At 40.9% G+C, this 14,511-nt stretch overlaps 1 protein-coding gene and 1 long non-coding RNA gene across 2 annotated transcripts; one reads left to right on the forward strand and one right to left on the reverse strand.

Annotated features, from left to right (window-relative positions):
- Positions 1-3,089: 3,089 nt before the first annotated feature.
- Positions 3,090-7,023, forward strand: LOC132084243 (uncharacterized). Its single transcript, XR_009420039.1, has 4 exons — positions 3,090-3,187; positions 3,772-3,888; positions 6,140-6,211; positions 6,659-7,023. It is a non-coding gene; the product is annotated as an uncharacterized LOC132084243 (long non-coding RNA).
- SOST (sclerostin) lies at positions 4,741-12,465 on the reverse strand. Its single transcript, XM_059489288.1, has 2 exons — positions 12,223-12,465; positions 4,741-7,618 (listed from the first exon to the last, which is right to left on the reverse strand). The coding sequence occupies exons 1-2, from the start codon at positions 12,440-12,442 to the stop codon at positions 7,200-7,202; spliced, it is 639 nt and encodes a 212-aa protein (XP_059345271.1). The 5' UTR covers positions 12,443-12,465; the 3' UTR covers positions 4,741-7,199.
- Positions 12,466-14,511: the final 2,046 nt, after the last annotated feature.

Here is a 14,511-nt window from a genome sequence, read left to right on the forward strand (position 1 = left end):
TTAACTTCTCCTGCTAATTTAACTAGGGGAAAAAAAATAAGGCCCCGCAAATAGCAAAACTCTCCAAATGGGGAAGTAATTACCTTAAATTAAACCTTATTTCTGGTTATAAAAAAACCCCAACAAAACAACAAAACCAACAACCACCCAATTCTAAAAGCATGTTGGGCAGGCTGGAAGCATTAGAGTTAAATAGAGTTTAGAGTGAAAGGGAAGGAAAGAGACAGGAGGAAGGAAGGAAGAAGAGATTAGAGAAATTGAGAGATGGAAATAGTCTCAGAGGAGCCACCGTGTCCCAAAACCTCCCCTAGGGGAAGTTTTTACACCAAAGAATCTGGAGGTCTGAATGAAGAATGACATCACTTATTTATTTAGCCAGAGCTGAGCTGTTTTCTTAATTAAAATAACCTCATGCTGCAAGCATTAAATTGTTGGGGGAGTGATAATGATGTCTGGTTAATTTAGGAGCTTGATAACCATGAAATAAATACCCTGTTATGGCTTGGTTTGAGAGTATATTTAATTTGCCTGGAAAGCCATGAGATAGAAAGCTTCAGCCTTAGGGTTGATGCTCCAAATATCCTGGGGTGGGAGTTTAATTTGATGCATGGTTTTGGATTTTCAGATCACCCAAGGTTTGGGGCACAGGACTCAGTCAAGACTTGGGGTACTTTGAGATGGAAATTATTATATTACCTTTTGAGATGAAAATGATGACATTACCCTTTGAGATGAAAATGATGGTATTACCCTTCTGGACACCAAGAACAGAGCAATGTGTTCTTTCTTCATCAGAAAATTCACAATTTCCATCTCAAGTTGAGTTCCCAAGTGGCACAACAGGAATCAGCTGTAATCTAAGTGGCCAATATGGGTAAAAAAAAAATATTATTCCCTTTACACACTCACCTGTGGGGGCTAAAATGGATGTTTATGGCTTCAGGAGAACTTGAAGCACATTTCCAACACCTAAATGGGGTCTGGAGGAACCATGGACAGGCCTCTGCAGCAGGGAGCCAGGGACAATGGTTTTAAACTGGAAAAAGTTCAGATTTAGGAAGAAATTCTTCATTGTGAGGGTGGTGAGGCACTGGGAGAGGTTGCCCAGAGAAGCTGTGGATGCTTCATCCATGAAGTGTTCAATTTGTCTGTGCACTGCCATGTGGTAAAGATGAGATGTTTAAAAAGTTCTCTTTGTGTTTGTTTTATACTTCATAATTAACAGGGCATGTGCTTGATGAGTTCAATTTCTCTGTACACTGCAATGTGCCAAAGGTGAAGTGTTTTAAATGTTCTCTTTGTGTTTGTTATACTTTTATTTCACAATTAACAGGGCATGTGCTTGATGAGTTCAATTTCTCTGTACACTGCAATGTGCTGAAGGTGAGGTGTTTTAAATGTTCTCTTTGTGTTTGTTATACTTTTATTTCATAATTAACAGGGCTGATGAGTTTTGTCTCTATTCAGGTTTCACTGATTAGTTTTTTACCCTCTTTTTACAGTAAGAAGTTGTTCTCATAGAAGAACAGTGAAAGCTTTAAGGATTGAAAGAAATAACCAGTTCAGCAGCATCAGAAATGCTTAAGAGAGAGAAAAATCAGCAATACTTCCTCCCTTTGGTCTTGAGACACTCTGTGTGTTCTACTCTACTCAGATTAAAATTCATTTTGGTGAATAATATAAAAAAAATACATATTCCTAATGCAAACAAGGCATCATAAGCCTTGTCCGTGGAACTTTGCTGCTTGACTCTCCAAAATTCAGTGATAAAACCTCTTTCCACAGTTCTGGAAAGAGAAATGTCAATGCCTTGAAAAAACCTGGAGTTGAATTTTCCTTTTGGTGGCTCTGCAGGGAGCAGCTGCAGTTTTGTGCAGCTAAATGACATTGGCTGCGTGTGCTGCAAGTTCTGCAGTTTGTGCTGCCTTGATTTTAAATGCTGAGTTCTTTTAGAAGTTATTTTAGAGTTATTTTAGAATGGATTTCCATCGCTGGCCTGTCAAGGGGAGTTCCACTTTATCAAATTTCAGGTTCACAGCATGTTCAACCCAAACTCCAGCTGCATATAAATGTGTTTTATGATAGCTGAAAGCTTTTGAGGCTGTTTATGACAGAAAAGTTGTTCTGTGTGCCCATATGCTGCACTAATTTGAGTGAAACAAGCTAATTATAAGTTGATGTCATATGGCTAAAAAAAATTACATGTTTATGCCTTGTGTATTTCACAATGCTGATTTTCTCAACCACATTGCAGAACACACATGGGATGTGTTTTCTGGGCCTAGTACCTCACTGGGTAAGGTTATGCTCTTTATTGTTCAATTTCTAATTAAAATGTTGAACTTTGTGCAAAATCTTTGGGGCCTTGTGGATACCAGCAGGATCCTTCTGCTGCTGGTAGGTTTATTTTTCATTTTTAAATTTTTAAAATTTTTTCTTTTAAATTTTTTTTCTTTTTTTTTTTCATTTTTTTTATTTCATTACAGCAGGATTCTACTTTTGCCAGAAAAAAAAATGAAGTGAGCACGGTGACTATTTTAAGGCAGTGAGTGCATTGTAGAGAATGTGCCACAGTCTACACAAATTGTTGGAAATAAAAATGAGGTGGAAAAGCAAAGATTTGGAGGAATCATGGATTCTGTCTGAAAAAAAGTGACTTGATTTCTTTTCTGGGTAAAAGTAGTGACCTGTTACTGCTGATACACCTAAATAATGCACAATTGTGCTGCTTTATTGCAGAAGTGACAACGAAGACATTCACTTTCATTTGAAGAATTTACAATTCCGAAGAAAAATTATCTAATTTAATAATCTAATCTAATCTGCTTTTGTAGAAGAAGCACAAAGCAGATCACTGTCCATTCTTTGAAAAGAAATGAAAACGTGTAATTTTGTGTAAAGGAGAAACTCAAATTTCCTACAAACCCACAGTTAGGGATGCTTTCTCCTCTGAAATTATGCAAAGCAATATTGGAGGTTAAAAAATAGAGGGCGATTGCAAAAATAAATAAATAAATAAATAAACAATCCCAAATTCTCTGAAAAGAATCCATATGGATGTGGTGGTGGAGGAGAATGTGGCATTCCACCTCTGTAACATCCTATATTTTGATTTTTTCAGCTGTTAGCAAGACACTATTTCCAGTTCCTCTCCTGATAAAATAAATTGCAAAAGTGCTGGCTGGAGGTGAGTGTTCCAGGAGAAAAATTACAGAAAATCAGTCATTTCTGCAGTGCTCCTCTCAGCCACCTTTACCCTGAGCTAAAACCAGTGAGAACTCACTGCAGACAGGATGGATTTTGAGAGGAAATACAGCATAAAAGGATTCCTCACCCTCTGGGGTTCTTGTAAAAGCTTTTATGGCTTGCAAAGAATGAATCTTTACATTGTGAGCCTGGAAAATGCAAGATCTGAGCGGCAGTTTGACAGCAGGAAGCACTGACACTTTTGAACAAGAACTGTGTGGGACAATGTGGTTTTTTGGGGTAGGAATATGATTTTTGGGGCAGGAATATGATTTTTTGGGGTGGGAATATGTTTTTTTGGGGCAGGAATATGTTTTTTGGGGTAGGAATATGATTTTTTGGGGTAGGAAGATCTCTTCTAGGTGAAATATTTGGGACAGAGACAATCCTGGTCCACCTGAATCAGGCCTGATGCTTCTGAAGTGCCTGGAACCCAGGGTGGAGTCAGAGATGAAGCGCAGCAAGTCTCTCTCGCTGGCACTGATCACAATCCATATTTAAAAACCAACATTTCATTGATTTTAGATGCTTGGGAGACTGGAACAGCTCTCCAGGGAGCTGAACTGCTTTTCTCACTTCAGCACTGCTTGCAGGGCTCAAACTGAATCCTGGAATTCAAGGCTCAAATTCATGAAGGCAAAGGTAAGTTTGGAAAATGTCGTTGCAGTTGTGACAATGCTTTACTTTGAGTTTTTATGTGGTTTTTTATTATTTACTTTGGGGTTTTATGTGGTTTTTTTTATGGTTTACTTCGGGTTTTTATGCAGGGCTTTATTTTTTCCCCCTAGTCAAATCAGCAGGAGAAGTTAGTTTTAAAAGTGGTATTTTCTCCCAAAATTCTTCTTTATGTATCAAGTCATAGTGAGGAAAGGACAATTTATATACTGGTTTAAATTGAAAAAGCTGCTCATTTTACACCTGCATTGAAAGACCTGCCTGCCGTGTGCAGCCCAAGCTCAGTTTTCTCTGATTTTATTGAAAAATGATTCTTAAAGACTCAATGAAAACGAGCATAGCTCTACAATACCGAAGTGTAAAAGATTTTAATTGTTGCTTGGCAGCCCTTGCAAAGGAGATTCCACACCGGTTTTCTTTCTTTTTTTTTTTCAATGAAGGAAATCTGAAGCAATCAGATTTCAACCAAGATGTCTTGATTGAGAACTCTTGAGTTCACAGATTTATTGTTTTCTTTGGTGGCTGTATCCAGTTGTGGACACACAAATCAGGGAATGTCTGGGGGGAGCAGAAATGAGAATATGGAAATAATTCTGAGCTGCTCATGTGCCCAGGAAGAATTTTTCCATGAGAAACATCCTGTACCAGAGCAAGGAGCTCCAGGGTGGAGTTTCTTTAGGGGTGTGTAGGTTGGTAGAATTAAGGATTTCAATTTTAATCCCAGAAAATGGACTTGACACCCTGACTGTTCTGTGAATCCCTGGCTTTGCAGGAAATCAGCTTTATGCTGTAGCTGGAAATCAGTGAGTCTTTCTAGAATTAATCGTTGTTTCTACTTTATTAACAATTTATTTAAAATTAAAAATAACAGACTAATATTTTTAAAGCAGTATTACTTCTCGTTCTCTACAAGTTGAAACATTGCATAAATAATTTTCTGGAAAAAAAATAAATACATAATTCACTCTCTGAAATGATATATTTTGTCCCTAGGTTCTGGTCTCACATAAAACAACTGAAAAATCTATCAACATTTCAAATTTCCACATTTATATTATTTCAGCATAAATTCTACAGGAGGTATACAGCATTTGACAATTCACTTTCTAACAATATCCTTTAATGTAAAAACATAAACATTACTCTGAGTGTTGAGAAGCTAAGCAAAGGAAAATTGCTGCCAAACTAAAGAAAAAACAAAGCTGCATATCCTAAAGACTTTTCTAGAGGAATTGATGACTTAGCAGAGGCTCACTTTTAATGCAGAAGCACCAGCTCACTCCCAGAGCTGGGTTTGCACAGTTTTACTGCTGCAGAGTGTGTGGCCACATAATCCAACCTCTACAGAACAGAAAATGTAAATGGATGTGTCTAAGCTGATATTAAAGTCAAACATGTTCTAGGAAATAAGGAATAATCACTATATTCTATGTTAGACTATGGATAATGTTAGCTGCTTACAGGACAAACATCAGTGAGCTTATCTGGTTTGGGAGGAGCATCTTGTTCGTAAATCTGCTCCACTCCAATTCCAGGAGAATTTGTTGAATTGTCCCTAAAACAAATCATTGCTCCCAAATCAATATGGTTCCAGCTGCCAGTTTTGAACTTGTCAACCCCATAATCTTCTAATTAAAAACATGAGATGGATTTGTCGCACTTTTACTTCTGTTTTGAGAACATTAATGTCACATTTTGGTTTGAGAGGCAACACCTGGCGCACGAGGACATCTGGTAATGTGCTCATTTCCCAGCAATTTGACTTCATGCACCAGAACCTGAAATCCCTGCTACCCCAAACTTTCTAGGGCTCCTTCAGACACTCTCCTGGTGCTTTCATAACTGCAGCCTTGTCCTGCATCCTGGTCTGGGGAACGGATTCCAAGATTCTATTCCTATAAATATTCCCTTTGGAATAAAGCAAAATGTGGCTGTGCCCACACCAGCTTCACTCTCCCCTGCCTCCCTGCTCCTCCAGGACACACAAACTGCCATGCACCTCCTGTCACCCTGATTTTTCTGATGAACTCAATAAATCTCATGGTTTTACATGTAAAATCTAGTGCTAAATGTGTTCTGGTGGCTCAATAATCTAATAAACGGATGGTTTTACATTTAAAATCTAACGCTAAATATTTTCCGGTGAACTCAAGAATTTAATTCTCCCCAGCAATACTGGTTGATTATCCACAAGGCTTGCAGTATTTTTGTTTTACAGGACATAAATAACTGCCCAGTGCTGGGAGCAAGACAAGATGCAATTCTTTGAGCTGCAGGAAGGACAACACAAGTGAGTGACAGCAGCAAACCCGTGAGACTGGGGGAGAAAACTTCAATTTATTTGTCCAGCATGCACATGGAAGGGTCCTTCTCTCCTGAAAAACTCATATTTAAGTTTTTCTAAGCTTTCTGATGTTTACATTCTTGTAACAAATTTCCTCATATGCTTTATGTAAATAACTCATTGTTTTGCATTCTTTTCTGGAGGAGGAGAAATTTGACAGACTGTTGGTTTGTCCAGTGTCATTGGAGAGGTGGCACTGTCACCCTCCAATCCACTGCCACTTTTGGAAATCTATAAATGCTGGAGCCAGAAATTAAAAATTCTCTTTTTGCCTTGAGAGAGCTGTGTGCTATTTCGTGTCCTGTAGTGACAGGTGCCTCCAGCTGCCTTTATCTCATTCTTTATCACACATAAGTGCTACAATCTGACCCATTTTTTGCCTATTTGACCCAGCTCAGCAGAAGGAATTGGAACCTTGTGCAGTCAGAACATCATGGTGTGACCTCCGAGTGCCTTTTGATGGTTCAGCAAACATCTGGAGCTGCTGGTCTGTGTCACCCAGTGCCACTGCCACATTTTCTGAAAAATCCCTTCGCCAGGATTTCTTCTCCTGGGAAGATGAGAAGCCTCAGAGAAAAGTGAAAACAATATTATCTCATTTGCTTCTCCCTGTTTTGCTGCTTTGGAATTGTTTACCAACAGGTTTGATTGGTTTCATGTGAATTGTTTTTACTTAATGGCCAATCACCACCAGCTGTGTCGGACTCGGAGGAGTCAGCCACGACTTTTTCATCATCATTCTTGTCAAGCCTTCCGGCCGTACCCTTTCTCTTAGTTTTAGTATATTCTTTTAATACAATATAATACCATAAAATAATAAATCAGCCTTCTGAGAAGAAAGGCATGGGAGGCAGATTCTCACCTCATCCTGGGCACCTCACAAACTCAACAACCCAGAGCCACCTCCATCCATCCTTCCATCCATCCTTCCCTCCTAATAGGCATTTTCCAGCTCGTGCTGGTTGGATTTGCCGCTCCTGGCTCTGGCCAGATGCGGTTTCTTGTTCTTCTGGGGCCGGGACACGTCCTTGCCGAAGTCCTTGAGCTCGGACTGGTTGTGGTAGCGGGTGTAGCGCTTGCACTTGCAGGCCGTGGCCGCCCGGAATTTGTAAGTCCGCGTCTCCTGCTGGGGACAGGCCATGAGGACGCGCTGGGTGCGGCTGTGCGCGGGGATGCAGCGGAAATCGGGCGCGTTCTGCCGCCACCACTTGCCGCGGCCGATGGAGTTGGGCAGCAGGTGCGAGGGCTCGCACTGGCCCGAGCACAGCAGCTCCTTCACCGGCTTCAGGCTGCGGCACGGCCCGTCCGTCAGGAACCGCGTGGTGCGAACCTCCCGGCAGCTGAAGGCGGCATCTGCGGACAGGGAACGCGTTAGTGCCTCGGCTGCCTCCCTGCGGCCCTGTTCCTGCCTTCCTCTAATCCTTCATTTCTGCTCCTCCCTTCGGCCCTGCTCTTCCCTTCAGGCCTGCTCTTCCCTTCAGCCCTGCTCTTCCCTTCAGGCCTGCTCTTCCCTTCCTCTAATCCTTCATTTCTGCACCCTCCCTGCGATCCTGTTCCTGCCTTCCTCTAATCCTTCATTTCTGCTCCTCCCTTCGGCCCTGCTCTTCCCTTCGGCCCTGCTCTTCCCTTCCTCTAATTCTTCATTTCTGCACCCTCCCTGCGGCCCTGTTCCTGCCTTCCTCTAATCCTTCACTTCTGCTCCTCCCTTCGGCCCTGCTCTTCCCTTCAGGCCTGCTCTTCCCTTCAGCCCTGCTCTTCCCTTCCTCTAATTCTTCATTTCTGCTCCCTCCCTGCAGTCCTGTTCCTGCCTTCCTCTAATCCTTCAGCCCTCCTCTTCCCTCCCTTCAGCCCTGCTCCTTCATTCCCATAATCCTTCATTTCTGCTTCTCCCTTCAATCCTGCTCTTCCCCTCAGTCCTGCAATCCTTCATGCCTGCTCCTCGCTTCCTTCATTCCTACTCCTCGCTTCCTTCAGTCCTGCTCCTTCATTCCTGTAATCCTTCATTTCTGCTTCTCCCTTCAATCCTGCTCTTCCCTTCTAATCCTGCTCGTCTCTGGAGTCCTGCTCTTCCCTTCAGTCCTGTTCTTTCAGCCCTGCTCTTCCCTGCATTCCTGCTCTTCCCTTCCTCTAATCCTTCAGCCCCCCTCTTCCCTTCCTTCAGTCCTGCTCTTCTCTAAAGTCCTCCTCCCTTCAGTCCTGCTCTTTTCTGTCAGTCCTGTAATCCTTCAATCCTGCAATCCTTCATGCCTGCTCCTCGCTTCCTTCATTCCTACTCCTCGCTTCCTTCAGTCCTGCTCCTTCATTCCTGTAATCTAATCCTTCATTTCTGCTCCTCCCTTCAGTCCTGTTCTTCCTTTCTAATCCTGCTCCTTCCCTTCAGTCCTGTTCTTTCAGTCCTGATCTTCCCTGCTTTCCTGCTCTTCCCATCCTGTAATCCTTCAGTCCTGCTCCTCCCTTACTTCAGTCCTGTTCCTGCCTTCCTCTAATCCTTCAGCCCTCCTCTTCCCTTCCTTCAGTCCTGCTCTTCCCTTCAGTCTTGCTCCTTGCTTCCTTCAGTCCTGTAATCCTTCATTTCTGCTCCTCCCTTCAGTCCTGCTCTTCCCTTCAGTCTGTTCTTTCAGTCCTGCTCTTCCCTGCTTTCCTGCTCTTTCCTTCTGTCAGTCCTGTAATCCTTCATGCCTGCTCCTCCCTTCCTTCAGTCCTGCTCCTTCATTCCTGTGATCCTTCATTTCTGCTCTTCCCTTCAATCCTGCTCTTCTCTTCTAATCCTGCTCTTCCCTTCCTGTAATCCTTTATTCCTGTTCTTTCCTTCATTCCTGTTCTTTCATTCCTGTAATCCTTTATTCCTGTTCCTTCCTTCATTCCTGTTCTTTCATTCCTGTAATCCTTTATTCCTGTTCCTTCCTTCATTCCTGTTCTTTCATTCCTGTAATCCTTTATCCCTGTTCTTTCCTTCATTCCTGTTCTTTCATTCCTGTAATCCTTTATTCCTGTTCTTTCCTTCATTCCTGTTCTTTCCTTCATTCCTGCTCTTCCCTTTACACCTGTTGTTTCATGCCCGTGATCCTTCATTCCTGCAATCCTTCAATCCTTTTCTTCCCTTCATTCTGGGCTCTTTCCCTGCCAGAAAGCGCCCTAAATCTACACCAAACCCAAACCCCAACCCAAACCCCAACCCAAACCCAAACCTCCCATGCCCTGGCTACCTGAGCTGCCAGTAGGAAGGAGGAACAATTTGGGGAATAAATGTGTTTTTAAGGGTTTATTTTACTTCTCACTATCCTCCTCTGATTTTGGTAGTAATAAAGTCACTCTGTACCTCTAAGCCAAGCCTGTTTTGCCCTCAGCCTCCAAACCTCCAGCTCAGTTTCTCTCACTCTCTCACCAAGTGCTACAATCTGACAGATTTTTTTGTTGTTGTTGATTTTTCTCTGCTCTGCCCAGCTGTGGCAGGGGAGGGTGAGTGAGTGGCTTTTGTGGGCCAGTGTCAAAGCACAAGATTTCCTGCAGCAGATCTCTCTCTGAGCCAGACTTGAACAGCAGATTTGCAGGAGAAATACCTCAAAAAACTCACCCATGCTGCTCCTGACTATTCAGCTACTCCAGCTGTAAAACCCTTGAGTAACAAAGTACAAATTGGTGAATAAAATCCACCAGATACTTTTCCTGTCAGTGATGTGCAGGGGGAAATGGGACAGCTGGGAATTTTTGGCAATATTCTCCTGGCTCCATTTAACTGTGGGCAACACCTTCCTCCACTGCTCTAGTTTAACTCTATTTACTTTAACTCTATTTACTCCAGATTTAAATTTTTTTTTCCAATAAAAAAAGAGTGCTTCTTAAGTGATTTTTAGTTTGCATGATGTGTTCCAGGTTAGAGAAATCCCAGGTAAGGACAGCACTAAGGAATTCCCACTATTCAGGCAGCAGCTTTTCCAAATTTCCTGTTCTCTGTGGTAATTCCACATGTCCCACAAAGCTCCCTGAGAGAGCTAAAGGCATCTTCTGGCTGTTAGAACCTTTTTTCCTCTCCTTTTTCTCAATGGATAACTCTAGGCAAAGGAAGCATTAGAAAATAGAGGATTTCTTAGCATTAAGTATTTAGAAATTTTCCAGTTGTAGGAAGATAATTTTTCCCAAAAGTGGCTCTTTTCCCTTGTTTAATTTACTTGTTGGGAAGACACAAAATTTGATTTTTAAGTGCTTATCAAATAACTTCAACTAGAAGTTATTAATTTACATTAGTTATTCATCTACATTAATGTTCTTCTCTTGTCAAAAGGACAAAAAGGACAGATTTAACTCAGGAACACTGTTTATGGTGGAAATCTTCAAAGTCAGCTCACAGAAGGCTGTGTCTGTTAGGCCCATTCTCCTCACTGTGTGCAAGGTTTAGTTCAGCAAAAGAGAATTCTGACCCTGAATTATTAGTGACACAACAGTATTTGGACAGACATTTTAATTTTTGTTTTTCCTGTGAAGTATAGAAACAGGATTTTCAGTGCTCAGATTTATATTTGTCAAAGTACAGCTAGCAAAATTTCATTTTTTTTTTTTTTAATTTTGAAGGACTGCATTAATGAAATTAAGCAATCCTTGTGACAAAAACACTGGCAACTGAACCCCACATGCACTTCAGTAACACTCTCAAGTTCCCTAAGCAGTCAAGAAAATTATGTCTGTCTGTAAATAAATAAATGAGTGGAATAAGGTGCATTTTACCTCCATAAAGCACAGGCAGTTAAATATCCAAGCACTTGCCTCAGCTCTGTAGGTGATATTTGTGCATTTATGTCCTGTGAGTGTGCAGGTGCAAAATCCCTCATGGTCTGGTGCTTATGTTCCAGAAATGGCCACTTTGGATCATAATTTTGATTCCTTATGTTAAAAATCCCAAAATAAGTATACAAGCCCATTGTGTATCTTAAACAGCTGCCCACTCTCCTTCAGTCTTTGATTGCTTAACTTGCTGTGCTTTCCACTTGGAAAAATATGCACAAATCCGTGGGGCAGGTTCCCAGCTGATGGCAGAGTAGTAAGAAGTTAAAAAATGAAGGTGTTGAGATGAGATAAAAAAAACCCATTCTTTTAAAATATTGTTAACCCTCTGGTTTTAAATGCCCTCAAGGCAGCTGCAGCAGAAATTCCCAATTGCCTTCAAGCTGTCCCCAGAAAAAGGAGGCTGGCTCAGATCTGCAATGCCCAACAGTGGAAATTCTAAGTTTGATCTGTGCCTGTGCTGCTCTGTGCTTTGTGCTGTGTCTGGAGGACCAAACTTGCCCTATTTTCCAGTGGAAAACTTTTTTAAATCCACATTTCTCTGTTTGGGGTTGGCTTTCCACCTCCTGCCTCTCCCCAAAAGGATGATGTCTTGCATCACTGCTAAAGTTAGACACTTGGTCGGGTGACAATGGATTTTGGAGCATTTTTGGCTGCTGGAACCTGGCTGAAGATCTGTCAGCCAGGAAGCAGCAAATTTCTCTCATTTAGCTGAGCACAGCCTCAATGTGCCACTTTTGGTGTGATCTTAGCCACAGCTGGTGTGGATGTTCCTAAATTACAAATTTATATTATTGTCTCCACTGTCAACCCATTCCCCATCCTAATATTAAACAGGGAAAGAGAATTTGTGATATTTCCTCACAAAACACAGAGAAGTGTTAAGTAAAATCTACAGATATTTGTTTTTATCTACAGGTATTAATTTCTACAGGTTGGATGTTTTGGAGTTGTCTGCAGAGTAGCAGTATTCAACAGAGAGCTGATGTTTGCATCAGTAAACTCCAATATATTCTTCCTAATATTTATATTCATACTTTTTCAACAGCAGATGCAAATCCCTGTCACTTAAAGCAGCTGGGCCACACCTAAAAGTGTTAATAAACAAACATAGATGATCACAAGTTTTCTTTTACAAATTGCTATGATCCAAACAGAAATAATGATATTTTTCTTACCGCTGAGGTCTGGAGTTTGTTGTATGTGTCTTCCTCCATGTTTTGCCTGGTTCATGGTGTTGTTGTTGCTGAAAGTCGGCTCCATTGGCGTTTCTGGATTTTCAGTGATCTCAGGAATGATTTCTGTAGCATCATTTTTAAACACCTGCCAGCCTTGCACAGAGTGAAGTGTGATTTGTGTCAGGACACAGACAGCACACACAGCCCAAGGGATCTGCATGGTCACAGATCAGCTTTTCAGCACCCTGACAGCCTCAGATCCTGGCCAAAGGCACATTATTCCCCTTTTTAAAATCCCTTTTAGAACCAAGCCAGCCAATGACTATACAAAGTGGGAAGGGCCAGACAACTCATTCATCTCAGCTTTTGTCAGTGTGAAATAAAATGGGTGTGTGGGGGTGGGTTAGTGACAATATTTTACAACTGTTATGCAAAAACTTCTCTCATCTACCTCATTTTTGAGCCTGGCAACAAAAGGTGATAGACAAGACTACAGTGAATTGCAACCTGCCAAGCCTTTCTGCAGTTTTGCTCTGACAGTGGTGTAATTAAAACCTGCTTCTGCCTCCATCCATATTTGAAACTTTGTCTTTTCCAAAGGTTTTCCAGATTTTTTACATTTTGCTGTTGTTATTCAGCAAATTCCCTCTTCCCTTTGCTCAATGTTTAAAGTGAGTAAATCTAGAAAGTGTAGCTCAGTAATTCTGCTTTTCAGTCTCTGCAGGGAAATTATTAGGGTTTTTTCCCTCTCCTTTCCATAACAAGGAGCTTTTTCCCCTCTCCTTTCCATAAAAAGGAGCTCCACATTTTGTTTCATGTTCTTCTAAGCATCATTTTCCTTACTTACATGTAGTAAATCTATTTTTGGCTTGGAGCTGAACTGAACAAGCCGTGAAGGACTCCAAGTCCTGAAGGAGCAGGGACTAAAGAAGGATTTTGGTATTATTTTGGTCAGACAGGAATAGCACCATGAGAGCCTTGTCCAAAGTGACATCAGAGCTGCAGAAAAGCAGGACAGGAGAGCAGAGCAGAGCTGAGTGCTGGCAATCACTGAGTCCTTGCTGCTTCTTTACTCCTCTGTTTAAATGCCCTCAAAGTTGGATGCATCCACCAAAGCTCAGTTTCTGTTAATTTTTCATGCAATATTTCCAAAAGCTGTTGTCTCTAGTGGGCCTGCACTGACAACAATCTCGTTTAGAGTGATCAGCTGTCACATAAAACAGAAAAATCTTCTTGATGTAGCTTCTCCCAAGCACTTAGACAATGTGTATTCACTCTTCTATACAAACTATTACTAACTATTGCATTTATCTGTATAACCCACATGGAGAAATAATACCAAAACAATATCTGATTGAAAAAACCAGAAGATCTATTTAGCCTGTGGCTTAAAACTTCTTGTCCATAAGAAGGGGGGCGGCCTAATAGATGCCAGGAATGAACCCAAAATTCAGCCATTCAGATTCCTTAACTACAAAAACATTTTTTTCACACCCTGTAGCTGCTTGCCTGCTCACAGCCCTTCCTGCAGCAAAGCAGACAGGCTCTGTGCTGCTTCCCTCCCCCCAAAAATTTGATTTTTGTAGTTTTAATGAAGCACAGGAAAAAATAAAAAGAGTTATTAGGGAGAGAGTGTTCTCAGAATGAGCCCTGACAGGGTGGGACTGATACTGGAGCTGAATATATTATATCAGAATATTATATATAATTATATATATATTATTATATATAATATTCAGAGCTGAGCAATTCCATCCTCAGCCACTGCTGTGGTTCGCCCATAGCCAGAGCCAAACCCACACAGGGAAATGGATTTGTAGAAAATTCTCAAAACTTAACAAAAAGCTCACACAGTATACATGTGTATGCAAACTTTAAAATAAGAAATACTAATTTAGAAATACCATGGAATAAGGTAGATATTGTTGAGAGAGAAATTGAACTAGAAAGAAGTTTCAAAAGATAGCCTTGGAAAAAAGACTAAATGCTTTAAAAAAATAGAACTATAAAAAAATACATCGTAGTAAGACCCACAAAAAAGTAATTTAATTTTAAATGATTAAAGCATTTACAGCATAATGTAGCTAAAGCTGATAGGCCAATAAATGCTTATAGGGTGGAAAACTTAAGACTTTGGGGATTTAGAATATAGAAATAAATATTTAATTTCTAAAATTTTATTTAGAAATAAATATATCTAAATGTATATAGATAATATATATATTATCTATGTATATAAGAGTAATTATTCTAAATATTTCGACTATAGAAATAAATATTCTATAAATA

The sequence above is a fragment of the Ammospiza nelsoni genome, chromosome 26 (assembly GCF_027579445.1).
Source record: "Ammospiza nelsoni isolate bAmmNel1 chromosome 26, bAmmNel1.pri, whole genome shotgun sequence".
In the NCBI taxonomy this organism is placed as follows: Eukaryota; Metazoa; Chordata; class Aves; order Passeriformes; family Passerellidae; genus Ammospiza; species Ammospiza nelsoni.

Excerpts from the sequence above, each read along its gene's own strand:
- SOST (XM_059489288.1), bottom strand. The coding sequence starts at position 12,442 with ATGCAGATCCCTTGGGCTGTGTGTGCTGTCTGTGTCCTGACACAAATC. Across the intron at positions 7,619-12,222 it reads ACAAACTCCAGACCTCAGCG|ATGCCGCCTTCAGCTGCCGG; the intron begins GTAAGAAAAATA and ends CCCTGTCCGCAG.